Below are 27,575 nucleotides of genomic sequence, written 5' to 3' on the forward strand. Positions count from 1 at the left end.
GGAATAGACGACGTCTGGATGGCAGCATATGTTGCTCCAAAATGTTTACATATCTTTGTATTAATAGAGCCCTCACAGATGTGCAAGTTACCCATGCCATGGACACTGACACCCCCCCCCCCCCCCCAATGCTATGACAGACACTGGCTTTTAGACAAAAACTATTTGAAATGTTGACTCATCAGACCACAAAACACGATTCCACTGTGCTATTGTCCATCTCAGATGAGACCGTGCCCAGAGAAGTCAGTGCCGTTTCTGGACAGTGTTGATGTATGGCTTCTGCTTTGCATAGTAAAGCCTTAACTTGCATCTGTGGATGCAGTGGCGAATTGTGTTGACTGACAAAAGTTTACCAAAGTATTCCCAAGCCCATGCCAGGAAATCCATTACAGACTCATGATGGTTTAGAGAGAGTGACGCCTGAGGGATCGGAGATCACGCGCATTCAGAAGTGGCTTTAAGTCTTGCCCTTTACACACCGAGATTTGACCGGATTCCTTGAATCTTTTAATTATATTGTGCAGTGTAGAAGGTGAAATTACCAAAATCCTACCGATTTGTCTGGGGAATGTTGTTCTCAAAGTGGAGTAACAGGATTGCACTACTGGAAGCTAGCTGAACACATCTAGTTAGCCAATCACAAGAGACAAAAGTATGCAGGCACCAATCAGCAGCTAGCTCCCACTAGTGTAGGATATGTATGTATTTTTTTCAACAAGGGATACAAAGAGATCGAAGCACATTTGAAAATAGAAGATCATGTAAAAGTGTCTTAAAATTGCATGCTCTTTCTGAATCATGCAAGTTTCATTTTGACTTTCCTAACCATTTAATGCAAATACATGCTTCTAAGCCTACCTAGGTACATGTTATAAAAGAAATAAACTGAAAAGATTTCAGAATTGTATGTTCTATATGAATTATGTAAACTTATTTTTTACATTCATGCCCCTTTAATAATTGCTAGCTTTAAATAAGTATTCATAGCCAGGGTTGACCTGCAAATATTATGCAAATGTATATTTTTTAAACAATTAGGGACAGTTTTAAATAAACTATTAAAGTAGATCTTATGTTGTTTAAAGTCCTTTTATAATAAATATATCACATAGTTTTTTTAAAGGGACAGTCTACACCAGAATTTTTATTGTTTTAAAAGATAGATAATTCCTTTATTACCCATTCCCCAGTTTTGCATAACCAACACAGTTATAATAATATACTTTTAACCTCTGTGATTACCTTGTATCTAAGCCTCTGCAAACTGCCCCTTTTTTCAGTTCTTTTGACAGACTTGCAGTCTAACCAATCAGTGCCTGCTCCCAGATTACTTCACGTGCACGAGCACAGTGTTATCTATATGAAATATGTGAACTAACACCCTCTATTGGTGAAAAACTGTTAAAATGCAATCTGAAAGAGGTGGGCTTCAAGGTCTAAGAAATTAGCATATGAACCTCCTAGGTTAAGCTTTCAACTAAGAATACCAAAAGAACAAAGCAAAATTGGTTATAAAAGTAAATTGGAAAATTGTTTAAAATGACATGCTCTATGTGAATCATGAAAGTTTATTTTGGCCTAGACTGTCCCTTTAATGGATTGGAATGTGTTTGATGCCTTCCCTCCATGATACCAAATGTATTGTCACTCTTAATATAGTATTTTTCTATAGCTTTATATTTTACATTAATAAATGGCAATTATATTGCCAAACCTTCACATTCTGCAAATCTCTAACAATATGAAATATTGGGAAGGGTAAATAATATTCCCTGTTTGTAATATTACTTTATTTTGAAATTAGAGGTTGTACATTTTTGAAAGTTCAATTTTTCTTTAAATATGACGATAAAGTAAACCACATCACTAGGTTTTGTGTATTGAGTTATATTAGTGTAACCCCCACATAGTATTGTTCCAGTCTTGTTAAATCATAAACTTTAATACCAAATCTATTTTATATGGTTTAATTTTAAAGGTACATATAATACAAGATCACCCCTATGACATTGTTGGAAAATGTCTACTTTTGAATAGAAAAGGGTTATTATAGGTAATAGTTATAATTATTTCTGAGTGATAATCTGATAGAAAAGACAAAAAAAGCCTATAAAAAATACTTTGAACTTGCAAGTTAAAACTATTTCCATAAGTAGTTGATAAGTAAGATATTTGTCTGTGCATTTGAATGTCTGCCTTGCACATGCATATTTGTTGTCACCAGTGAGCAAAATCTTGATTATTGCTCTATTTCACTCAATACAAAAAGAAAAATTTCACAGACCAGCAATAATATTGCTTACAAGATTCAGTTTCTTTTATGACTCTTATATATATTTTCTCAGCAAAAGAAAAAAAAAAGGGATCAAAAGCCTTCCCAAAATGGGAGAATAATATCTGTCAGCATCTATAGCTATAAACAAAGTATGTTTTAAGGATTCAGGGAGACCAGGAAATAGTTAAATTTCCCTCTGCCTTGAAGGCAAAATCTTTTTGATGTATGTATGTGCTTGGGGTTGGCAGGGGATCAGCGTATGTTGGTTTGTATTTTTCAGCTCTAACTCTTTTGTCTTTAGCAGGAGGTGGAGATTATCCATCCCACCTAGTCAGAGGTCTATGACAGGACAGCTCATTTGAAGCTGTGATCTCAGCCGGAGTGTTTCAGAGGCAGAAGCTTGGGAGGAGAATTTGCCTGAGACAAGTTGCTTCCTTTATAGTCTCATGTCTGGATGGGCTATTAGCTTCGCGTGATCTTGGACTTTACAGACCAATTAAACGTCATTTGACAATACAGGTAATGTCACTGTTTAATGCTATATCCTCCTGTTTGCTCTCTTGTGTTAAGGTATGTTAGAGAATATAGAACTAGTTGATGCTTCATCACACACTATGTTGATTTACTGACAAGGCTGATTAGAAACATTACGTTGTATCTTGTATGCTGTATTCACATGAACATAATATATATATATATAAATTTCTGGGGTGAAAACTACGGAAGTTAACAATTATTAAGAAATTAATCATATTGAATTTCTTGTTAGCTATGACATTTAAGGGAAAACATTATCTCATAATTACTGTAATTAAGGAATCACTGAAAAAATATTCTGGCTGTGGGTTTTGCAGGTTTGAGGAGTGTTTCACAAAAGTGTGCTTTGTTTGAAAGATGTTTAAAAAAAATAATTATTAGTTTTTAATTCAATATATGATTTTAACTAAGACATTTAACTCTGCGTGTGCTAGAAGGGTGTATTACAATTCATGGAGAATTGAATGCAGTTTTGTGGACCATATATTTGAAAAGAATATATTAGTTACAGATAGTAATATAAATATAGACACTTGGAATAGACTAAGGAGAAGACTATAACTATATAAACTATACTATTGCTTCTGTATTGAACCTATAATATTGTTTCCGGTACTGTAGTTTTAAAACCTTTTTACAGAGGGGGATGCATCATAAATATTATCTATGGGAAGCGATGCATAATGTATGTCCTGAAAAGTAGCTGATTTGTATTTATTTATTATTTGTACAACCTCTGGTATCTGAGTACATTACATCCCTTTGTGATGAGTGGGTCAAATCTGCAGGCGAGTTGTAGCCATTCATTGTAGAATAGGTTATTTCAAGAAGGACATAATATAAGGCTGGGCTGTCTGATGGGGTTTGCTATATTGTGAAAAAAAAAGTCATGAAAAATCCTTTAATCCCAGGAAGTCTTTGATTATTAAGAGATTCCCATAAACTTTAATCAGACCCGTCCTTGGAAAACGTTATTAGCCTTGATTGTCAGGCAACCTAGTGGTAAGAACAAGCTAGCTTCATATTGAGCAATAGGATGCAGTCTGTGCTAGGGCAAGATCTAGCTGTGATAAAAGCTGCAAACTGAAGGAAAAAAGTGTATTCAGTCTGTATGAAGTTTTTGTAGGAAAAGGTACTAGTTTGTTTGCTATAGGATATCTTAATTTTTTGGTAGAAATACAGCGAGGATGCATAGTTTTAATTAGACCGAGGGAGATACAATACATTCAACATCAGAAGTTGCAAGTAAAAAAAAAATATATATATATATATATATATATATATATATATATATATATATATATATATATATATATATATATATATATATATATATATATATATATATATATATATATATATATAGTATAAAGTACTGGTCCATTTCTCCAGTATTGGTCATGGAAGGTAATACACTGTCCTGAATTTCATTATAATTTGCAGGTGATTTAATCAAGATAGCTGAGTCTAATGAATTCCCCTCTCAGAAATCCTAAACTGCTGGCCTCTCTGTCTCTACCCCTTTCTGTTATGGAACAGATCTGGATATCCCTGAAGTTGCATGTATTGTATTTCCCTCTGGATATTTTCTCATACTTGCATGTTCTTGCTTAAAAATAGCCATGTGAAGACATTTCAGCTTGAAATGGACGTGATTCCCATAGTCACAATCCAAATATTTAGCTTGTGCAACACAATACAGACTTAAGAGAGGCCAAAGGAGAGAGACGGAGTCCAAGGAAATGTCTTCATCTTTTTATTGCTTTAGTGGGAAAAAAAACAAACAATATATATATCTACTGTATGGGAAGATATTTACATATCATAATAAATAAACAGAAAGATATATGGAAATGTTTATCATTTTAAGTGTGTTTGTTCTGGAAGTCACAGAAACAAAAAAACTTTATTATTGAATCAAGAGAGAATTTTATGGTCATGTTACTATTTGTGCACATGCTATTCCCTTTTTTATGTTTTTTTGGGCAGAGTGTGGTTTTAAGTTTTAAAACTGTTAAAAAAAATTAATAGTAAATCTGATATAAAAAAACCTCTCAGATGTAACTAATTAAAGTGCTGAAAGAGAGTGATTTATTTAATAATGTATTAATGTTAGAAAGAACCATAAATTGTTTAATGTCTTAATTAAGTTTATAAGCTCATAGGGATGGTGTTTAATCATAACTGGGTGTAACAAAGTCCTGCAGATAATGAGCACAAAGTCAAATTATCAAAAATGTACTAAAAGTGCTTATAAAATAATTATACAGGGTTGAGCAGACAAGTGGATGAGGGACTTCAAATATTATTTTGCACATTAAAGGAAGCTGAGTGGGACATTTAATGTAGGAACAGGTACTGTATGGACAAATCAGAAATAGTTTTAAATGGATTGATATGTAGTCCAGTAAAAATATTCTAAATTGTTTATCAGTTATATTAAAGTAAGTTTGTGAAAGGGGGTCTTAGCTTTCTCTATGTGTTAGTTTGAACTGAGATAAAAAGTGTAGAACAGACTGTGTGTAACAGAATAGGGACATCAGAAAATGAGCTAATTCTATTAAATCCAGAGCAGTTCCTAAATAATAATGTAATTTCTGACTATTTAGCTGTAAATGCATCCTACAGTAAACATTTTAATAACTCTATTAGTTCATTTTTATTATTTTTTTGCTGATTTAATACACAGACAGTCAGACTAGAACTTATTGTGGATAAATATGAAAACTATATCCACAAAAAAAACTTTTTGTAACCTTTATATTAAAAATAGAAACATTGGAAAACAAAGTATATGACCAAATAACTTATAGAGCAGCAGTGAGAGGGGCTTAACTTGCATGATCATTACTTTTATGTACTTTGATACCTTGTCTCTATTGTAAGCAAGCATTCTGTTTATAACATTCTAAGATTTAATTTAGGAGAATTTTAACTTCTCAATAATTAAAAGAAATATTGAAAGAATGATTTTGAATATGTGGGCTTTGCAATATGACATTGATTTATAGGAAAATTAGAAACTGTTGGAGAGAAGCTATTAAAATGTTGTGAATTGTTTTAGAGTATACCTTCTTAGATGTCTTTTTCTACAATATGACCTTATTTCTCAATGATGTCTTCATTTTTTTAATTAATGGCTTTCTTAGCTAAGGGACATTAGCCACAAACTGGCCGCAGGAAGTTACACCCTGGAAGTTAGCAGTTCGGATGGTGGCTTTGAACATAAAGCTGTATTAGATCCAAAAAATACCCCAATCCCATTTAACCTAATGTTCTGTTGCATTGGTTTTATGTGGAGTTTCTCACACATGACATTTGACTATTGAAAAGCACTTTTGTTTTTCATTTTTTTTGAAAGCTATTGATTTTGATTTTTAGTGGGAGCTTTATGACTTGTAGAACCCATTTCAAGAAGTTTCCCCTCTAGATTTTTCAGCAGTAAGGTTACAAAAAAAAGTTTGTAATGTTTACATGTATCCACAGTTTTATCTAGTTTGTAATTTCTTGTCTTTTGGACAAGTGTTCCCCACATGTAATCAGAAGAATCCTCTGAGTTGCATGATAAATAAATAAATAAACATGATGGGCAATGAGTAAAAAAGGGACAGTAAATTCATAATGAACACTGTTATATTAATACACTTTTTACCCCTGTGATTACCTTGTATCTAAGCCACTGCAGACTGCCCCCTTATCTCAGTTCTTTTGACAGACTTGCATTTTATCCAGTCAGTTCTGACTCCATAAATAATCCACAGGAGTGAGCACAATGTTATCTGTATGGCACACATGAACTAGCACTGTCTAGCTGTGAAAAACTGTCAAAATATACTGAGATAAGTGGCGGTCTTTAAGGCCTTAGAAATTAGCATATGAGACTATCTAGGTTTAGCTTTCAACAAAGAATACCAAGAGAACAAAGCAAATGTGACAATAAAAGTAAACTGGAAAGTTGTTTCAAATTGCATGCACTATCTCATTGTTTCTCAACCGTCGGCCTCGAGTACCCCCAACACGCCAGGTTTTCATTATAGCTGAACCAGTGCACAGGTGAAATAATCAGCTGATGGGTGAGAGCTGGTTAGCAACCATGGTTATAGATCAGTTGATTATTTTACCTGTGTACTGGTTCAGCGATCATGAAAACCTGGCCTGTTGGGGGTACTTAAGGACCACGGTTCAGAAACACTGCCCTATCTGAATCATGAATGTTAAATTTTGACTAGACTGTCTCTTTAAGTGAATTGGATTCAACACAACATTTTAAACAACTTTACAATTTACTTCTGTTAATAATTTTGTTTAGTTGGATTGGAAACCTTTGTTAAAGAGTAATCCTAAGAGAGTTGAGGAGAGTGCACATGTCCTTAACCATCTGGCAGCAGTGTTTGCCATAGTATGCTAAAGAGTAAAGACACGTGCACGCACCTATCAGCCTAACTATGTTTACTCTTTAACAAAGGATATAAAGAGAACAGAGCAAATAAGATAATAGAAGCAAATTACAAAGTTGTTTAAAATGACATTCTCTATCTGAATGTACTGTCCCTTTTTAATGTTTTTAGAAATGTTTGAAATTGCGATCATTAACCCTGCAAAATAGTTAAACACATAGTTAAAGTCCATACCAAAGAAGCAATACACTTTTGGAGCTAGCTGAACACATTTGATGAACTAATGAAAACAGATATATGCGCAAAGCTGCTAATCACAGCTAGATACTAGTAGTGCATTTTTGCTGCAGAGCCTACCTAAGTATGCTGTACAACAAAGGATGCCAAGAAAATGGAGTAAATTTGATAATAGAAGTTGAATATTCTCTTAAAATCGCATGCTCTGTCTTAAGCATGACAGTTTAACTTTGACTTTAATGTTCCTTTATCATAGACGTCTGTTTTCTTTCTCCTTTGTTTTCTAACTTTGAAAATTAGTTTCTGGGGGAGGGGGTTGTTTATGTTTGTTTTTGCATATATTTCATTTTAGTCACACAGCTGAAATATGTATAGAAGCCAGTTATGCCATGTTTTTATAATAGTCAGGATTAGGATCATTTTGCATAAAAAGTACCCTGCTTCTTGATTTGCTTTTACTTGATGTAAATTAGAACTTACCTACATCTTTATAGCCTGTTGTCTTCTACTTTGAAATAAATATGAATATACAGAAATGCTCATTTATGGGATTTAAAGTCATGTTACAACACCTCACCTAAAAGATTAAGAGATGATAACAGATGACAATATAAAGAGACTGTAAGATTAATGAGGAGCCGGCTAACCATGTTTAGCATCCACTGAAGGGTGTATGTATATACATATATGTAAAATAAACAAACATGTTAGGAGCCAGAAGTTATATTTTGAGATCTGTAAGCCCATAGACTCCTAGGATGTATAAATCTGTCATACGCATCATCGCATGTCTTAGACTATTGTTTTATTCAAAGTCTGTGTTACATAAACAATTATGTACAGTGCAAGTGCATATCACAGAATGTTATTATATGGAGAGGCAGACTTTCACTAAAGGTACCACGTGACACAGTATTAGCATCTCTGATATATGCTTTAGTTGAAGGGATACAACGTTAAAAAAGAAAATGCTCTAATAAGTTAAACACATAATTAAAGTCAGCTTCAGAGCAGCAATGCAATGCTGGGCTAGTTGAACACATTTGATGAGTGAATGACGAGGCATATCATGTGTGTGTATCGACTAATCACCAGATAGTGTAATGTTGATCCTGAGCCTACATTGGTATGCTATTCAACAATTGATACCAAGAGAACAAAGCAAATTTGATGATGAAAAGTCTCTTAAAATCGCATGTTTTATCTGAATCATGAAAGATAAATTTTGGCTTTCATGTAACTTTTAAATTAATCTCGCATTACTGTCTTCCCCATGCTAGAAGAATACCGTACTTATAATTTATAATACATTTGCATTATTTCCCAGCAAGCCACACTCAGGGTTTATTGTGCACTTCCTTGATCATTTGCTAGTTTATACAATGAAAAAGCTGTAGAATAAAAACAATGTTTGTGATACTATTAAATATTCTGAGCCATGGACCAGCAATACAATATTTACATAGTAGACTAAGTAAGAAATTGCTCACACATAATTTGCTTTCTCTTTTCAGGTGGCCAGTTACAAAGTTTCCTGGGATAAGACTGAAATCATCACATTTGCTGGGATTCACAACAAACTTCAGCATGGGAGCTGTCAGTCTGAGATTTACTGTTCTGTTGGTTTTAACTGGAATTGCTATAAGCAGCAGTGTTGAAGAATATTACCATAATCGGACTGATGCCAATGGAGAGATGAGAAATTGGACTTTCTCTAGGAGAAGGCCAAATATAACCTTTGAAATGTGCCCTGAAAGGACCAAAATCAGCCATGTCTTTAAATATATGAACACTATCTTATCTTGTGCTATTTTTATTGTTGGACTGGTTGGAAATGCCACTCTGCTAAGAATAATCTACCAGAACAAGTGTATGAGGAATGGACCAAATGCCTTGATAGCTAGTCTGGCACTAGGAGACCTTATCTACATTGTCATTGATATCCCTATCGTTGTGTTTAAGGTAAGAGCCTGATATGACTTTCTTGCAGATTGCAGTGTTACTGTTTTTATTTTCAATTAGTTCCACTAAAAGGTTGGACAACAAATGAGAAATAAACCTGTAGTGCAACTTGGGAGATGAGTGCTGAGTGTTTAAAATAGCCTTCAAGGATTCCAGCCTCATAAAAATTGCAAGACTATGCATTACTCTCATGTCATAATGACTCTCCGACATGTTCATCATACTCAGCTTTAAAAACAATCACATACAGTGCAAAAAATATATAAATAATATAATGGTTTATTTTTAAATAATTATTTATGTATTAGCATTACAATTATTGTTTATTTGTAAAGTCCCATCTTGTTTGCCAGCCATTTCTTTCTATATGGTTCTATCCACACGTGTTTTGTTTTTTATAAAATGTACTTTTTACAAGAACAGTCTATTTATATATTAATTTACTCATTTGACCATATTACATTTTCCATATGTTCATGGGAATTATTAAAGGGAAACTCAATCAAAATTAAACTTTCAATATTCACATAGAGCTCGCCATTTTAAACAACTTTCCAATTTACTTCCATTAACTAAATGTGCACAGTCTTTTTATATTTAAACTTTTTGAGTCACCAGCTCCTACTGAGCATGTGCAAGAATAAGTGTGTATGCATTTGTGAATGGCTGATGGCTGACACATGGTACGTGTATGCATTTGTGATTGGCTGATGGCTGTCACATGGTACAGGGGGAGTGGAAAAAGACATAACTTTTAAAATTGTTAGAAAAAAAATCTACTACTCATTTGAAGTTCAGACTAAGTGCTATTGCATTGTCTTGTTATCTTGCATTTGTTGATTATAAGTTATAAGTGTGTCATTTTACAATAACTGGTGAATAGAATACAAAACATTGAAGTCATTTACAAGTATAATACAAAATCCTTGCCAGCAGGAGTCTTATCACTAACAATGGATTTTTACCTCTTTATCTTGGAGAGAGGTTATCCGTTATATCTAGCTCCAATTCTTATAATAGCTAAATAAATTGTATGATTGTAGACAATGTCTTGAACGTGATATATGTCACCACAAATTTAACAAAAGTAAAGAGAGGAGAAAAAAGAACTAAGAGAAGGAGAGAAGAGAAAGGAAAAGAGGGGAGGACGTTCTCTCGCCGGATGATCAGGTTATCTCAACAGGAGGTATATGTTTGCCATGGTTATCTCATGGTTATCTTTATGAATAAAAATCTTATGTTGTCTGCTATATTGAAGGTCTCATTAAGGGAGTGGCAAAGTTTCTTTATTTAGGGCTATATAATATTTTATTGTGTCAATTGTTATCATGTAGCATCCAATAAAACTATATCTTTTGAAAGTTGTCTGTGGTGATTTGTAGCCAAGCTACTTGTTCTGACATTTTATAGATGGATGTTAATCTACCCAGTATTTCCTCCCATGTGGGGGCTCTTTCTTTCCAGCATGCATATTCGTGTAGCTGTACAGGTGATTCTTAAGAATTGATTAATATGGGTATTATATTTAGGGATCCTTTCAGTCTGCCTATGAAATTTGACAATCTATTCCAGATCCTGGCTATATCTTGGCATTCCCACCACATGTGGAGATATGTACCTTCTAATTCACAGCCGTGAGTTGTGGGTTTTAGTGTGAGAGGTAATAATTGGTGTATGGTACCATCTGAATGTTGTTTTAATAGTGTTTTCCCTTATGTCAGCGCTGAGTATTCCTCTATGTGATAGAGAAAAAATATTCTTCCATTTTTTGGTGTCATGTTCTATTCTTAAGTCTCTTTCCCATCTGTCTAGCAGGTTTGATTTATCACTATCATTCACAGCTTGAATTGCGATGTATAATTGGGGTATTAGTTTTTTTGGGTCTAGTTTTGGAACTACAAATTTTCTCTAGAGTGTTTGGGGTTCCCCGTTTGGTGTCTGATACATATTCTTTAAAAGCTGAGATTAATTGCAGGTACAAGTACCAATATAAGCCTATTGGGTCTAGTTTATCTCTTAGTTGTACAAAGGTAATTATTTTCCCCTGTTCTATCATATCTGCTACTATGTAAAGCCCTTTGTTTTTCCATTTCCCTGAAAACGGTTTGTTTTAGGGGAAGATTTTGTTTATGGTAAGGAACTAATTTTAAGGTTTTAGTCACTGTGGTCCATTATGTTATTGTCAGATTCATTATGGTGTATTTGAATTTTTGTTGAGGGCTTTTAGCATGGTGAGTCCATAATATATCCCCCTTGTTGGTAAAATCCCCCATGTTAGATTCTAAAGTGGTTCATCTGATCTCCTCCTCAGTTTCATGGATCAGTGCTATTTGTGCAAGTCTTGCTGCCCGGTAATAGTCTATGAGCTTGGGTGCTCCCACCCCTCCCATTTGTCTATGTTTGGTCAATAAGAATCAACAAATATTTAAAGGTACACTAAAGTTAAAATTCAATTTTCAAAATTCAGATTGAGCATGCAATTGTAAACAACTTTCTAATTTACTTCCAATATTAATTTGTGCTCAGTCTTTTTCATGTGTGCAATTTGAGGCAGCAGCTACTACTGAACATGTGCAAGAGTTCAGTGTATACATGCAAGTCAGTAATTGGTGATGGCTAGGGTTGCCAGGTGTCTGGTATTAGACCAGACTGTCCGGTATTTCAGGCTACTGCCCGGTAATTTTATTTTAAAAATAACGGACATAGCCTTAGGTAGTTTGCTTTTGAATTTTTTTGTTTAATTTTTTTGCTTATGAACTTTTTTTAATGTATTTATACTTTTTACTTTTTAAGACTATTAGCCTTAATTTAACCCCTCCTGGCAGTGACAGGCAGCCGCCCACAGCCCGTGTCCACTTGTTGTCTACTGTCTAGGCTCCGGCTCCGCTCAGCTGATCGGAGATCTTGATGTGTGGTGCTCCTGCGCTGTGCGTGCTGCCTGCCGCTGTAGTGACTGTCAGACTGTCGGACGTCACGTGATCACGCACGTGACGTCACAACAGCAAGAAGATCCGCGGGCTGCGCTGAGTGCTGACACTGTCTACAGACTCCAGTCAGTCAGTCTATACTGCAGACAGTGCTGTTGGTGCTATAATTGCCAAGCTTGAAGGGAGACTCAGTCAAAATACAGTCACAATGAGGTATGTGTGTCTCAGTCAGAGGATTCTTAATTGAATACTGTGTGTGTGTGTGTGTGTATGTATGTATGTATATATATATATATATATATATATATATATATATATATATATACACGATGTTTGGTAATTGTAATAATGTTTTATTGGTTAATTGTTTATGTAAATGGTATGGTATAAGGGTATAAGTATTGGAGTGTTTTGTACACATTGTATGTAAGTCTGAAGACGGGGGTGAAACCCCGAAACGTCACTTGTTACACAGTAAAGATTTTTGTGGATGTAAAACGGAGAGTGCCTGCCTATTTTCTGGAATATATATATATATATATATATATATATATATATATCTATCTCAGTTTACGCAGGGGTTGGGTTCCAGAAGGAATGGTTGTAAATCAAAACTATTGTAAATTGAAACCCAGTTTATAATGTAAGTCAATGGGAAGTGAGAGAGTTAGGTTCCAGGCCCCTCTCAAAATTGTCATATGTAACACCTAATACATTATTATTTTTAAAGCTTTGAAATGAAGACTAAATGCTAAACAGCATTATAAACCTGATAAAATAATCACACAACACAGAATATATAATGAAACTAAGTTAAATGAACAAAAACATTTGCTTAACAGCATTAATAAACCTATTAAAATAATCACACAACACAGACTTCACTTGCTTGGCTTTGCTGCAACACAAGCGGACAGCTCCACCTACTGGCTATTTTAATCAATGCACTGCTTCTCAATGCTTTTCAATAGCAGTCACATGACTGGAAAAAAAGGTTGTTATTCTGAAACGGTGCAAATTGAACCGTTGTAAACCGAGGGCCACCTGTGTGTGTATGTATGAATGTGTGTGTGTGTATATATATATATATATATATATATATATATATATTTTACATTATATTATATATATGTGTGTGTGTGTATATATACAGTATATCTCAAATACATGTATGTGTGTGCCCCGTTATCTGCTGGCTGTCCAGTATTTTTTTGAAAGACAGCTGGCAACCCTAGTGATGGCTGTCACATGATAAAGTGTGCAGGCAAATGGAAATAATCAATGAAATTTCTCAGAAAAATAAAACTACTGATAATTTGACATTCAGAGTAAGTGCTATTGCATTGTCTTTTTTTCTCGTGCATTTTGCAATTCTGCACGAAATTCTGCACGAAAACTATATTCAAATGTTAAATATGGAGGTCGATTTATCAAGCTGCGTCTGCCGCAGCTTGCCTCTGGCGGGCTGAATTCCCCTGCCCGCGCACAGCAAATCACATGCGGGCAGGAGCTGTCAATCTCCCTGATTGGACGAGACCGGGCAGATTTAAATTTACCACCTAAGAGGTGGTAAAAGGGTAGGGAAGCAGCGGTCTGATGACTGCTGCTTGTTAAATACGGCGTGCAGGTTCTCTTGTGAGAACCTGTGGTCATAGGCAGGCGAAAGCCTGCCGAAGAGGTTGATAAATCGACCTCTTAATATTCAAATTTCAGAATTCATTCCATAGAAATGTTTAAATGCTAGAATTGATTTAAAGGGGTAAATTTTTTCTGATGTTTGGAATAGAAATTTAGTAAAAATAAAATATAAAAAATTCTGAATTGTGTACACAGTATTACAAACTTAAATTGTGTGCCTCACAGAAGAATTATTTATTCTACAGAATTGAAGCTAGTGCATTGTATAGTCAGATTATTATATTCTTATATTAAGAACACACCTTACCTTGTAGCCATATTCAGCATACTTTTCTCAACGTTTAATACTAGCCTAGCTGCAGTATGACTGTATTCAGATTCTACAGAGTAAATTATTTTGGCCAGAGAAGTATAATTTCACAGTGTATACACCAAAACATCATGTTATAATTGCTGGTCATAAAGGTCACATCTGCATAAGGTTAAAAGTCACCTCCAAACCAGATGGAGAATCTTTTCATGGGGCATCAGCTGTAATGTCAAACATTTGTTCATCACTACTTCCATAGAATGTGTTTTTGATATATTGGAAAAGACCTATTGCACTACAGACGTTTAAAAAAGAGAGAGACAGGGAATGTAGCAGCCACATCACTTTAATAAATGTATAATAAAAACAGATGCAGGAAATCACAATTCATTACAAAAGATCTGCATAAAGAAGGCATGTTTAAAGGGCCAGCAAACACCTTTTAATTAAACAACATTTCAGTTGTGCTGCTGTAGAATAACATATCAGCCAAGTCTAAAGATTTTTTAAACAAATTAACATCCTTTTTTTCTGCAATTATTTATCAATAGCCAAACTCCACCCACTATTTACCTTATTTGGAGGAGACCATCTGGGCTTTAGTCCTCAGACAAGAAGGCTAATCCCAGCTATAATGTTAGTATAAAGTCCATTGTTTTGCAGTTGTTATCAGTTAAAGCCAATTAGGGACAACTATGTAGCAGAGTTAGCCTTGATAAATCAACAGGGTGCAGTTAAAGGTCTGTAAAATAGAAATTGTTCAATTTTCAAAGCTAAATTACATAAAAAAGGGTGGTAGATTGTAAAAGTTGTTTCTTTATACATGATTAAACATTTTATATACAAATCTCAAGGGGTTTCTTGTCCCCTTAACATGGGCATTAATTCACAATTTATAAGATCTTGTAAATTAAGTGCAGTTTAAGGATACATTTCTTGAAAAGCCTGGTGGGATTCATGTTCAGTGTATCATTTGCTGCAGCTAATTATGGATAAATAGGTCTAAGCAATCACTATTTAAATGTTGCATGGTCAGAAAATGTCACTATACTTAAAGGGATATTTAACACTAACTACATTTTAAAAGCATAGCATTAAGGTTATTCCCTTCCTCCCTCTAGTCATGGATACTACCATACTGAAATCCTAGCTTTCACTGCATTCCAGTGCTGAGGTATTTGCACATGTGCAGCAACTCGCCTTCAGATACCTGCAGTGTAACCTAAGTTCCAATATGGTGGCACCCATGATTAGAGGGAGGATGAAATGTGTTTATGGAGGCATTCCAGCCTCTCTGGAGGCTGTGGAACAAGTATACTTTTTTAGAGCTATTTTAAAGTAAACAGGCAAAATAAATAATGCATTTATATTGTGGTTTTCCCTTAACTAGACAATTTATGGGGAATTCACATTTAAGTATAATGCCCTTGAAAAAGCTTCCATGTTATATATAATACATTTTTGTTTTTTGTTTTTTTTCCCATGCATATGTGTACAATCAGGCTGCATCAAGTGATTGCTTGAGTTTTATGCAGAAGGCAGCCTCCTCCTAAATAAAAACAGGAGAAATTAAATTAATCATGTAGTCAAGAAAGTAGGTTGGTTGCGTAGCTTGTGATTGGCTGTCTTGCACCTCACTGAGAGTCACAGGAGGAAGGCTATGGCTGTTCAAAATTGCTTTTTTTAAGGTCTAAATAGCCCTTTCTTTACGTTTTCCTTCAGCATGATTTTAGATTAAAAACAAAAACCTTTCAAATCCTTATATAGTATGGAAGAGTGTTGGTGTTCAGTATAATTTTATTCAGCTTGTCACACTTTTTTTTTTTTTTACATGTATTACTTATTAATTTGCTCCAACTTAGCTCACTATTTAATGTTTTTAGTAACATTTTTGCTGCCTTTTGACCTAATTTAAAAATGCAAATCTCTTTCTTGCATAGGGCAAGTTGATAAGTGGAAAGAAAAAATCTTAGCACTTTTGTGCATTTATACAGGGAGTGCAGAATTATTAGGCAAGTTGTATTTTTGAGGATTAATTTTATTATTGAACAACAACCATGTTCTCAATGAACCCAAAAAACTCATTAATATCAAAGCTGAATATTTTTGGAAGTAGTTTTTAGTTTGTTTTTAGTTTTAGCTATTTTAGGGGGATATCTGTGTGTGCAGGTGACTATTACTGTGCATAATTATTAGGCAACTTAACAAAAAACAAATATATACCCATTTCAATTATTTATTTTTACCAGTGAAACCAATATAACATCTCAACATTCACAAATATACATTTCTGACATTCAAAAACAAAACAAAAACAAATCAGTGACCAATATAGCCACCTTTCTTTGCAAGGACACTCAAAAGCCTGCCATCCATGGATTCTGTCAGTGTTTTGATCTGTTCACCATCAACATTGCGTGCAGCAGCAACCACAGCCTCCCAGACACTGTTCAGAGAGGTGTACTGTTTTCCCTCCTTGTAAATCTCACATTTGATGATGGACCACAGGTTCTCAATGGGGTTCAGATCAGGTGAACAAGGAGGCCATGTCATTAGATTTTCTTCTTTTATACCCTTTCTTGCCAGCCACGCTGTGGAGTACTTGGACGTGTGTGATGAAGCATTGTCCTGCATGAAAATCATGTTTTTCTTGAAGGATGCAGACTTCTTCCTGTACCACTGCTTGAAGAAGGTGTCTTCCAGAAACTGGCAGTAGGACTGGGAGTTGAGCTTGACTCCATCCTCAACCCGAAAAGGCCCCTCAAGCTCATCTTTGATGATACCAGCCCAAACCAGTACTCCGCCTCCACCTTGCTGGCGTCTGAGTCGGACTGGAGCTCTCTGCCCTTTACCAATCCAGCCACGGGCCCATCCATCTGGCCCATCAAGACTCACTCTCATTTCATCAGTCCATAAAACCTTAGAAAAATCAGTCTTGAGATATTTCTTGGCCCAGTCTTGACGTTTCAGCTTGTGTGTCTTGTTCAGTGGTGGTCGTCTTTCAGCCTTTCTTACCTTGGCCATGTCTCTGAGTATTGCACACCTTGTGCTTTTGGGCACTCCAGTGATGTTGCAGCTCTGAAATATGGCCAAACTGGTGGCAAGTGGCATCTTGGCAGCTGCACGCTTGACTTTTCTCAGTTCATGGGCAGTTATTTTGCGCCTTGGTTTTTCCACACGCTTCTTGCGACCCTGTTGACTATTTTGAATGAAACGCTTGATTGTTCGATGATCACGCTTCAGAAGCTTTGCAATTTTAAGAGTGCTGCATCCCTCTGCAAGATATCTCACTATTTTTGACTTTTCTGAGCCTGTCAAGTCCTTCTTTTGACCCATTTTGCCAAAGGAAAGGAAGTTGCTTAATAATTATGCACACCTGATATAGGGTGTTGATGTCATTAGACCACACCCCTTCTCATTACAGAGATGCACATCACCTAATATGCTTAATTGGTAGTAGGCTTTCGAGCCTATACAGCTTGGAGTAAGACAACATGCATAAAGAGGATGATGTGGTCTATAATGATGATGTGGAATAATTCTGCACTCCCTGTATTACTCGAGCGCAATCAATACACTTAAATTTATGTTCTCCTATTACAAGTCCAATGTTATTTTTTATTGCTCAAGTGATGGTATAGTTCAAATGAACACTTCAATTTGGATATTGCGGGTGTATTAAATCCCTCACATAATAGACTTTGATGGGGATGCACAGTAAAATTCATGTTGGATATTGCACTAGTGCTAAGCCAATGGAGCAAAAAAATAAAAATAAACCAGCTCTGGTAGTTATTCATGTAGTTATGTGCTATACCTATAACACTTCACAGATACATACAAATATCCCTTTAATTATGCCCCAAAACTTTTTTTTTTCTTCATTTAAAAAAAACAACAACAAACTTTCTATCATAATAAAGTGTAAATATGACACTGCAATGTCCATTAAAATTATAGGTTGCAGTAAGAAAGTTTTGGTCATGTTAAAGTGCTTTGGTTAAAATATTTAACCCCTTCACAATAGCAATTGTAGAGCTTTCATGAGTGTAGGAGCGCAGGTCTGGTCGACAGCAGCAAAACTGCACTATTTCTGGTTGCCTCATTGCATCCATCCAGTTGTAATATAAGATTGTACACTGTTAATTGTGCTCCACTTGTAATCTAGCACATAATATAGAACACAGCTGAAAAATATTTCAGGTTTAAATTTACAAAATCCATTACTTGTATGACATCTAGAGAATCTTTCTTATATTATGATATCATATTTACCATTTTGAAAGTATTGGTTTGTTGTGGGACAGTTTTGAGGTATCTTTATATAGATGATTTATTTATGTGTGAACCAGTGACGTGCAGTCACAGGAGGCAGGTGAGGCAGTGCCTCCCCTGGCCAATCTATGTAATTACAGCATTTATTTAAAATTAAAAAATAAAAAAATTTTTTTTTTTTTTTTTTTTCATATTTTTTTTTTTTTATAAAATAAGGTGACCCCCCCACCCCTCCACCAAAATCATGATTCTGTTTGTGAACAGTACTGTGTGTATTGTGTAAATTTTATTAAAACCGACTGTACTACTTATTATTACATCAATACATTCATATTGCGCAAGACAAGGACAGCCGGCTGTCCTTGCATTGCGCAATATGAATGCATTGACTACTGTGGAAGTGTATGGGACGCTGAGAGACTGCCACCAGAGGAGAAAAGGTGCTAATGCAGTGCTCTCCAATGCGCCCCATACGCTTCCACAGGAGGCTAGCCTCCGTCCTGGCCGCCTCTCAGTCTCACTGTCTGACTCAGTCTCAGCCAATCAGATTCAGAATACAGAACTCGTCTGAATCTGACTGGGGCTGGCTGTCTCTGAGTGCCGGGCGGGAATGAAATAGATCCTTCCGCGTGCGGTCACGTGTCTCAGAGCAGCTCAACGCAGACCGTCAGACGTGGTACTGAACGACCGTTATTAACAGTCAGAGTCAGCATTGCAACCGGAGTGTAGAAGTCAGACTACTTCAACTTTATCTATATTTGGCGGCGGCGCATCTTTTTAGGTAGGTGTCAGTGGCGGAGTTGACTCACTGTTCAGTGTTCTGTTCGAGTTCGACTGTCTTCGATTTCTATAATAAAGGGACCGTGTGTAGGCAAGTAAACAATTAAAATATGAATTGTCTATTAGTTGTCAAAATGTTATTTAAAATGCTATGCTTATTTCTTCTTTTCTGCATGGTGTAGTGTACTACTGACTGACTAATCTTCCACACACTCAGTACTATAATTAGTGACAAGTTTCTGTGTGTCTCCCTGGCCACAAGTCTTATGTGCTGGTGGTGAATCCAACTCCTACACACATCCCTTTACTTTTCTTTGTGATACCTCATAAGTAAATGAATAGATATTTTATAAGCGTGAATTAAGGGGTTAATTTCAGATAAATTCAACACAGAAACAACGCATCTCATTTGTGACTTGGTTTTTTCCCCATCTGGTCCTCTGCTGCCGCTCATTGACTCAGCACGCTATACAGTTCCACTTCCCATTAGCTATTTTATTAGACATTGTTTTGTAAATAATTATATATATATATATATTATATTGAATAAAAGAAACTATTTTGCTGACCCTGCATGTGAATTACAGAAAAAAAAACGATTTAGAATTTAATTTAATGTTTTGAAAATAAAATATGTCTGTATGATGTGCAATTCTAGGCTACCTGTTTTCTACATTATGTCATATACTGTCCACTTGGTAATAATCGCCCACTTTCGGTTTATTTTTTCCTTGTCTGCTCTCTTGATTCTTTTTATGCCAAAGTGAATAAAGTACAGTTAAAAAATCAACTTTACATAATTTATCAGAAGTAGCAGTTCTCTTGGTATCCTTTTGTTAAAGCATAGCTCTTTTTCTGTCAGCATAATGAAGTAGACTGACCCTCTTAAAACGACATAAACCCCTAAAGGAAGGTAAGCTCAGGAGTGTGCATGTGTCTTCGATGTGATATTGTGATTGATTTAGGTAGGTGTCAGTGGCGGTTGCGGGCCTCAGCCTTTTATAGTGACTGAGCCTGCTGGGGCCCTGGGCCAATCTTTTATTTTAGGCGGCAGTGCTGCACTAAGTTGAAGTTAGTTAGATAACGTGAGTTGAAGTTGAACTTACTTGATATACATTTATTACAACGAACTTGCAGCCTCGCTGCCAAAATAGTCAAGTCACTTCCCTTGACTATAGAGGCAGCGAGGCTGCAAGTTCGTTGTAATAAATGTATATCAAGTTGACAAGTTCAACTCAAGTTATCTAACTTCAACTTAGTGCTGCCTAAAAGAAAAGAAAAGAAAAGATGGCCCAGGGCCCCAGCAGGCTCAGTCACACGACAAGGAAGTTGGTTTCTTATTCAAGCTGTTTCTTATTCGTGAAATTCTGTTTCTTATTCATGGAAGTTGGTTTCTTATTCAATTTTTTTTTAAATAAAAAAATAGGTTTTATTAAAATAATAATATGATTCATATAATGTAGTTACACAGAGGTGGAATCTCTTTATATAACAGATATACAAACTTGAAAAAAGGGCATACTTTGGCACCACTACAAATATTACTATTTTGAATAAATAACATATATTTTCAAAGGGTTAATAACCATTGGGCCACTGATTTCACTATGAATATATACAGGGTAGATCCCCCTCCATGCCATGCAATTGTTTCTAGCCTGGCCCAATGGTGTTTTGGGCACAGAAATTGATGCCAACCCTGGCATAGGTGACATAATTCTCAATTTTTAATAAGTAACAGATATTTTCAAAGGGTTAATAACCATTGGGCCACTGATTTCACTATGAATATCTACAGGGTAGATCCCCCTCCATGCCATGCTATTGTTTTTAGCCTAGCCCAATGTAAAATATCTGTTACTTATTCAAAAATGAGAATTATGTCACCTATGCCAGGGTTGGCATCAATTTCTGTGCCAAAACACCATTGTGCCAGGCTAAAAACAATTGCATGGCATGGAAGAGGATCTGCCCTGTATATATTCAAAGTGAAATCAGTGGCCCAATGGTTATTAACCCTTTGAAAATATCTGTTACTTATTCAAAATTGAGAATTATGTCACCTATGCCAGGGTTGGCATCAATTTCTGTGCCCAAAACACCATTGGGCCAGGCTAAAAACAATTGCATGTCATGGAGGGAGATCTAACCTGTATATATTCATAGTGAAATCAGTGGCCCAATGGTTATTAACCCTTTGAAAATATATGTTACTTATTAAAAAATGAGACTTAGAGCACCTATGCCAGGGTTGGCATCAATTTCTGTGCCAAAAACACCATTGGGCCAGGCTAAAAACAATTGCATGACATGGAGGGGGAATGGGATCTACCCTGTATAAATTCATAGTGAAATCAGTGGCCGAATGGTTATTAACCCTTTGAAAATATATGTTATTTATTTTAAAATAGTAATATTTGTAGTGGCGCCAACGTATGCCCTTTTTTCAAGTTTGTATATCTAATTGTTATATTATAAAGAGATTCCACCTCTGTGTAACTACATTATATGAATCATATTATTATTTTAATAAAACCTATTTTTTTATTTTAAAGTAAATTTAAAGCAGTCTGACAAAAAAATTGAATAAGAAACCAACTTCCATGAATAAGAAACAGAATTTCCCGAATAAGAAACAGCTTGAATAAGAAACCAACTTCCTTGTCGTCTCAGTCACTATAAAAGCTGTAGCCTGTTTTTGGTTATTTACTAGTAATAATTATTATTAAATCAAGTCACCCATTTTATGTAACCTCTCACCTATTGAGTCAGCTCAAGAGGGATCTTGGGGCTGCTAAGAACCCCAATAATTACTGAAATACCCCCAATTATCAATGGTGTCCAACTGTCCATATCCAAAAATTTTCAGGTAAATTTTTTGTTCTACCTAGGGAAGGCAAGATGTAAATGAGGAGAGGTGTATTTAAATAATAGGCAAAGGATCTTTTGATATCCTTTGTTGAAAAGCATATCTAAATATGCTTAGAAGCTATTGAGCATATTTAGATATGAATTTCAACAAAGGATATCTGGTTTTCTTCATTCTTTTGATATCCTTTGTTGAAAAGCATATCTAAGTATGCTCAGTAGCTACTGAGCATATTTAGATATGATTTTCAACAAAGGATATCTGGTTTTCTTCATTCTTTTATATCCTTTGAAAAGCATATCTAAATATGCTCTGTAGCTACTGAGCATATTTAGATATGAATTTCAACAAAGGATATCAAAAGAATGAAGAAAAAAAGATATCCTTTGTTGAAAATCATATCTAAATATGCTCAGTAGCTTCTAAGCATATTTAGATATGCTTTTCAACAAAGGATATCAAAAGAATGAAGAAAAAAGATATCCTTTGTTGAAAATCATATCTAAATATGCTCAGTAGATACTGAATGGTCGCTGCATATAGATATTGGCTCGCCCATGTGCAATTGCTATTTCTTCAACAAAGGATATCTAAAGAATGAAGGCGTATCCGATTCCTAGACACTGCCTCACCAGCCTCTGAAGTCACCGCACATCACTGGTGTGAACATTTTCTAATGTTCTGTGGATCATATTTGCACTATTGTGTTCTTGGAGCACTTAGTAGAGTGTTTCATTAACAGTGACATATTTAAAGTGATAGAAAGATCAAATTTGAAATGTGCATTTGAATATAAAATAGAAGCATTTTTGCAATATACTTCTTTTAGCAAAAATGCTTCCAATAAGACTTATTACTATTTATCTGTGGCATACACAAATATCCTGTGAGGACCATCACAGGATATGTGTGTATGCCACAGAAAAAACATAATAGCTTTTACTAGAAGTATTTTTGCTGATATAAGTATATATGCTTCTATTTCATATTCAAATACATCCATGCACATTTCAATTTTGACCTTCTATCCCTTTAATGTTATATATAAAGAAATGATTGTAGTGAGTAAGTCTAGCTACAATATATGTATATGGCATTGGCATATATAATAGACTGTCTGTGCTTTAAACACAATGATGAGTAATACATCTTTCTCCCAGCTATAACAAAGGGTGGTGTTCTATAGGAGGTTATCAATATAACCTACTCCTACAGTGACTTGTGTTTGATCTTTCAAATAAAGGAAGACGATTGTTTCATACAAAAACCCTGTAAATATGCTTTGTTTCTCTAGTTTTGCTAATTTAAACTATTTCTAGGTTAACCGTAAAAAAAAAAAACACTTCTTAATTCAATAAAATAGTCTTTAAAATAAAAAAAACAATATTTTACGTAACAGCTAAATTAATGTAATATCACCTTTTAAATAAATAAAAATGCATTGACTGGTTAATCTTTAGAGGCCTATTTAACAAAGGTCTGTCGGAGCTGATCCGACAGTGCGGATTAGGTCTGACAGACCTTGCTGAATGCAGAGAGCAATACGCTCTCCGTATTTAGCATTGCACCAGCAGCTCTTGTGAGCTGCTGATGCAACACTGCCCCCTGCAGATTCGCGGCCAATCGTCGGGGGGTGTCAATCAACCCGATTGTACTCGATCGGGTTGAATTGTGGCGATGTCTGTCCGCCTATTCAGAGCAGGCGGACAGGTTATGGAGCTGCTCAATAACTTGTGTTTCTGGTGAGTCTGAAGGCTCGCCAGAAACACAAGGCTTCAAGCTCCATACGGAGCTTGATAGATATGCTCCATATTCTCTTCTACTTGGCAGATACAAGGCCGGCTCAAGACATTGTGCATGTTATGTGTATGTTATGTAGTGTGTGTGTGTGTGTGTATAAGTGTATGCTGTGTAGTGTGTGTGTATCTGTATGTATAAGTGTATGCTATTTAGTGTGTGTGTATCTGCATGTATAAGTGTATGCTATGTAGTGTGTGTGTGTGTATCTGCATGTATAAGTGTATGCTATGTAGTGTGTGTGTGTGTGTATCTGCATGTATAAGTGTATGCTATGTAGTGTGTGTATCTGCATGTATAAGTGTATGCTATGTAGTGTGTGTATCTGCATGTATAAGTGTATGCTATGTAGTGTCTGTGTATCTGCATGTATAAGTGTATGCTATGTAGTGTGTGTGTGTATCTGCATATATAAGTGTATGCTATGTAGTGTGTGTGTGTGTGTGTGTGTATCTGCATGTATAAGTGTATGCTATGTAGTGTGTGTGTGTATCTGCATGTATAAGTGTATGCTATGTAGTGTGTGTGTGTGTGTGTGTATCTGCATGTGTAAGTGTATGCTATGTAGTGTGTGTGTGTGTATCTGCATGTGTAAGTGTTTGCTATAGTGTGTGTTTATGAGTATTTGAGTGTGTGTACATGTATATGTGTATGCTAGCAGCTATGTAGTGTGTGTGTGTGTGTGTATCTGCATGTATAAGTGTATGCTATTTAGTGTGTGTGTGTATCTGCATGTGTAAGTGTTTGCTATAGTGTGTGTTTATGTGTATTTGAGTGTGTGTACATGTATATGTGTAGCTTGTGTTACTGTGCATTTTTGCTGACTTTAAAGTCCAGAATCTAGAATATTAATGGGGAATCCAGAGAGCAGTTTTAAAGAATCTATTATTAAATGTCCAATTAAGATAAAAATATTTAGCACTGTCTCTGCAAAGGCTAATTACATTAAATACAGAGCTCACATAGCTATACCAGTGGTTTGAGCTTGTGTTTGATTTGCTGCCTAAAAGTATTAAAATATATGACTTTATTTAGAATTGTATTTATATTACTTTGGTCGTATGATTTTTATTTTAAGCCCCGTCCCTGCTCCTGCCCACTACATTTCACCTTTTTGCCACGGGGGGACTGGCTGTCCCTCTTTTGAATTTTGAAATGTTGGGAGGTACGGTATTAATTTACAGATGTTAGAGAAAATATAACTGGCTTTGTTTATCTATATGTTGGAAAAACCTGACATAAATACATTCTTATCTATAGAGATAACAGCATGCTTTAATTGTGCCTTCAGTAGACAGCCCAGTCCAATGAGTATAAGACAGCTTTAACATTGTTATAGTGTTGCTATTTTACTTCAAGCTTAAACCTTTCCCACAGGGATTTATTTATCTACATTGGAACTGTAAACAAATAAGTACAATTTTAAATCACCCGATCGTTCATGTGATCGCGGGATTTCAATGATGGGATTGGGTCAGGGGAAAGTGCCTATGATGCTAGGTATGCCCTCCAGCCCACAATCCCATTTAGCTATGGCTTCAGGACAGCCAAATGACTAAGATGTTGCATGCTGTTCTAACGGCTCTAAAGCCTAGCACAGTTAGGACAGCATAAAACGTCCTAATGGCGGGAAAGGGTTAAAGAGACATAAAGGTTCACAAAGAAATTGCTCTAATGTATTAGAACATTTTATTATTGCAGTATTGCTGAACACATCCGGTGAGCCAATGGCAAGAGGGATATGTGCAAAGCCAGCCACAAAACAATATCTAGCACCCAGTAGTGCTCCAAAGACAACATAGGTTTGTTTTGTAACAACTGATACAAAGAGACCAAAGTAAATTTGATAATATAAATACATTTTAAAAATCTACATTAAACCTGGTTATGGTGTGGATCACCTTTAGTTAACTAATAGTTTAGATGGATTTGTATCCAGTTTGACTCTAGAACAAATTGTATTTAGTACTTGTAGCAGCAGTATTGGAAGAAGCCCAAAGGCAGAAGTTTTTTTCACTTTTTGCAATGACATTTTTTAGTCAAAATTTTTCTGCAGGTCATTTTGAAATTAAATACAATATTAAATTAGGCAGCTATACTAAAGCACCAGCTAAATTGCAATATACTGATTAACTGGAGAATAAAGCTAATTAAAGTTTTATATATTATATTGGAGTAGTTAAAAGGAGGCAGCCATCAATCAAAGCGCTGCTCCTTTGCAGTGCTACCGCCGTATTTTACTGTTCTCTTCAAACAGTGCTTCGCTGTGGCTGCACTGTGTTAAGGAAAATGTACACAATGCAGCAAAGTGCTGTTTAAAGAATAGCCTGTTGTGGACCAGTGCTGCAAAACTAATGTGTTAACTATTCCCTCATGTGTCCTGTTCTTTCTGCAGACATGCTGCATTTTCTTCAGTGACATCTCAGATCACAGCATGTTCTGCCTTGGGGGGAAAAGTACATGAAGCATTTGCATATGGTTTTATGAGCAAGTCCCTGACTCACAAATGCTGCTTTTCATCCTGTTTCTTGCATGTTTGAGGATCCTTTATTTTCCCAACAATGCATACATCCTGTGACTGGAGAGGCAATTCTTAAAGGGACACTCAGGTTAAATCAAATTTTCATGATTCAGATACAGCGTGTAATTTTAAACAACTTTCCAATTTACTTCCATTAAAAAAAATGTGCACAGTCAGGAGCAAAACTACAGGGGGTGCAGAGGTCGCAATTGCGACTGGGCCCCCAAGTGTGGGGGCCCAGCTTAAAAACAAAAATATATATATATTTTATTTTTTATTTATTTTTTACAATAAAAAACGTTGACCTGCCACTGCCTGCACTAATATCATGTGAATGTGACACTAGTGTCTCTGACTACAAGGGTTAGTGTTTTTGTTTTTACCCATTGGTGTTTATGTGTGTGTGTATGTGTGTGACTGTGTGTGTATTTATGCATGTATTTGTGTGTGTGTATGTTTGTGGAAACAGCAAATTATAGACCTTGTTACTACAGCATGTGGGTGCAGGGGGTAAACAGTGTCAGTCCATACAGTACCACTATATACAGTATAGGGGGGGGGGGCTGGACCATGTCACAGACTACTGTGGTCACTTTATAAAGTACTGGGGTGGGTAAGGTTAGGCCAGCTATCTCACTGGCAGATTACAGACTGTGTCACTGACTCACTATAGCATACCTCCCAACATTTCAAAATTCAAAAGAGGGACCCCCCCCCCCCCGCAAAAAATTGAAATGTGGTGGGCGGGGCTTAAAAATCATAAGATCAAAGTAATATAAATACAATTCTACACACTACATAGCATACACTTATACATGCAGATACACACACACACACACACACACACACACTACATAGCATACACTTATACATGCAGATACACACACACTACATAGCATAAACTTACACATGCAGATACACACACACTACATAGCATACACTTATACATGCAGATACACACACACTACGTAGCATACACTTACACATGAAGATACACACACTACATAGCATAAACTTACACATGAAGATACACACACACTACATAGC

At 35.6% G+C, this 27,575-nt stretch overlaps 1 protein-coding gene across 1 annotated transcript in view; it reads left to right on the forward strand.

Annotated features, from left to right (window-relative positions):
* Window positions 1–2,640: 2,640 nt before the first annotated feature.
* The window catches only part of EDNRA (endothelin receptor type A), a 93,672-nt gene continuing 68,737 nt past the window's right edge, over window positions 2,641–27,575 (forward strand). Inside the window, exons 1-2 of the mRNA XM_053703718.1 lie at window positions 2,641–2,797; window positions 8,964–9,411. Coding sequence (XP_053559693.1) covers window positions 9,037–9,411 — 375 coding nt within the window. The 5' untranslated portion in view covers window positions 2,641–2,797; window positions 8,964–9,036. The remainder of the gene's footprint in view (window positions 2,798–8,963; window positions 9,412–27,575) is intronic.

The sequence above is a fragment of the Bombina bombina genome, chromosome 2 (genome assembly GCF_027579735.1).
Source record: "Bombina bombina isolate aBomBom1 chromosome 2, aBomBom1.pri, whole genome shotgun sequence".
NCBI classification, from domain to species: domain Eukaryota; kingdom Metazoa; phylum Chordata; class Amphibia; order Anura; family Bombinatoridae; genus Bombina; species Bombina bombina.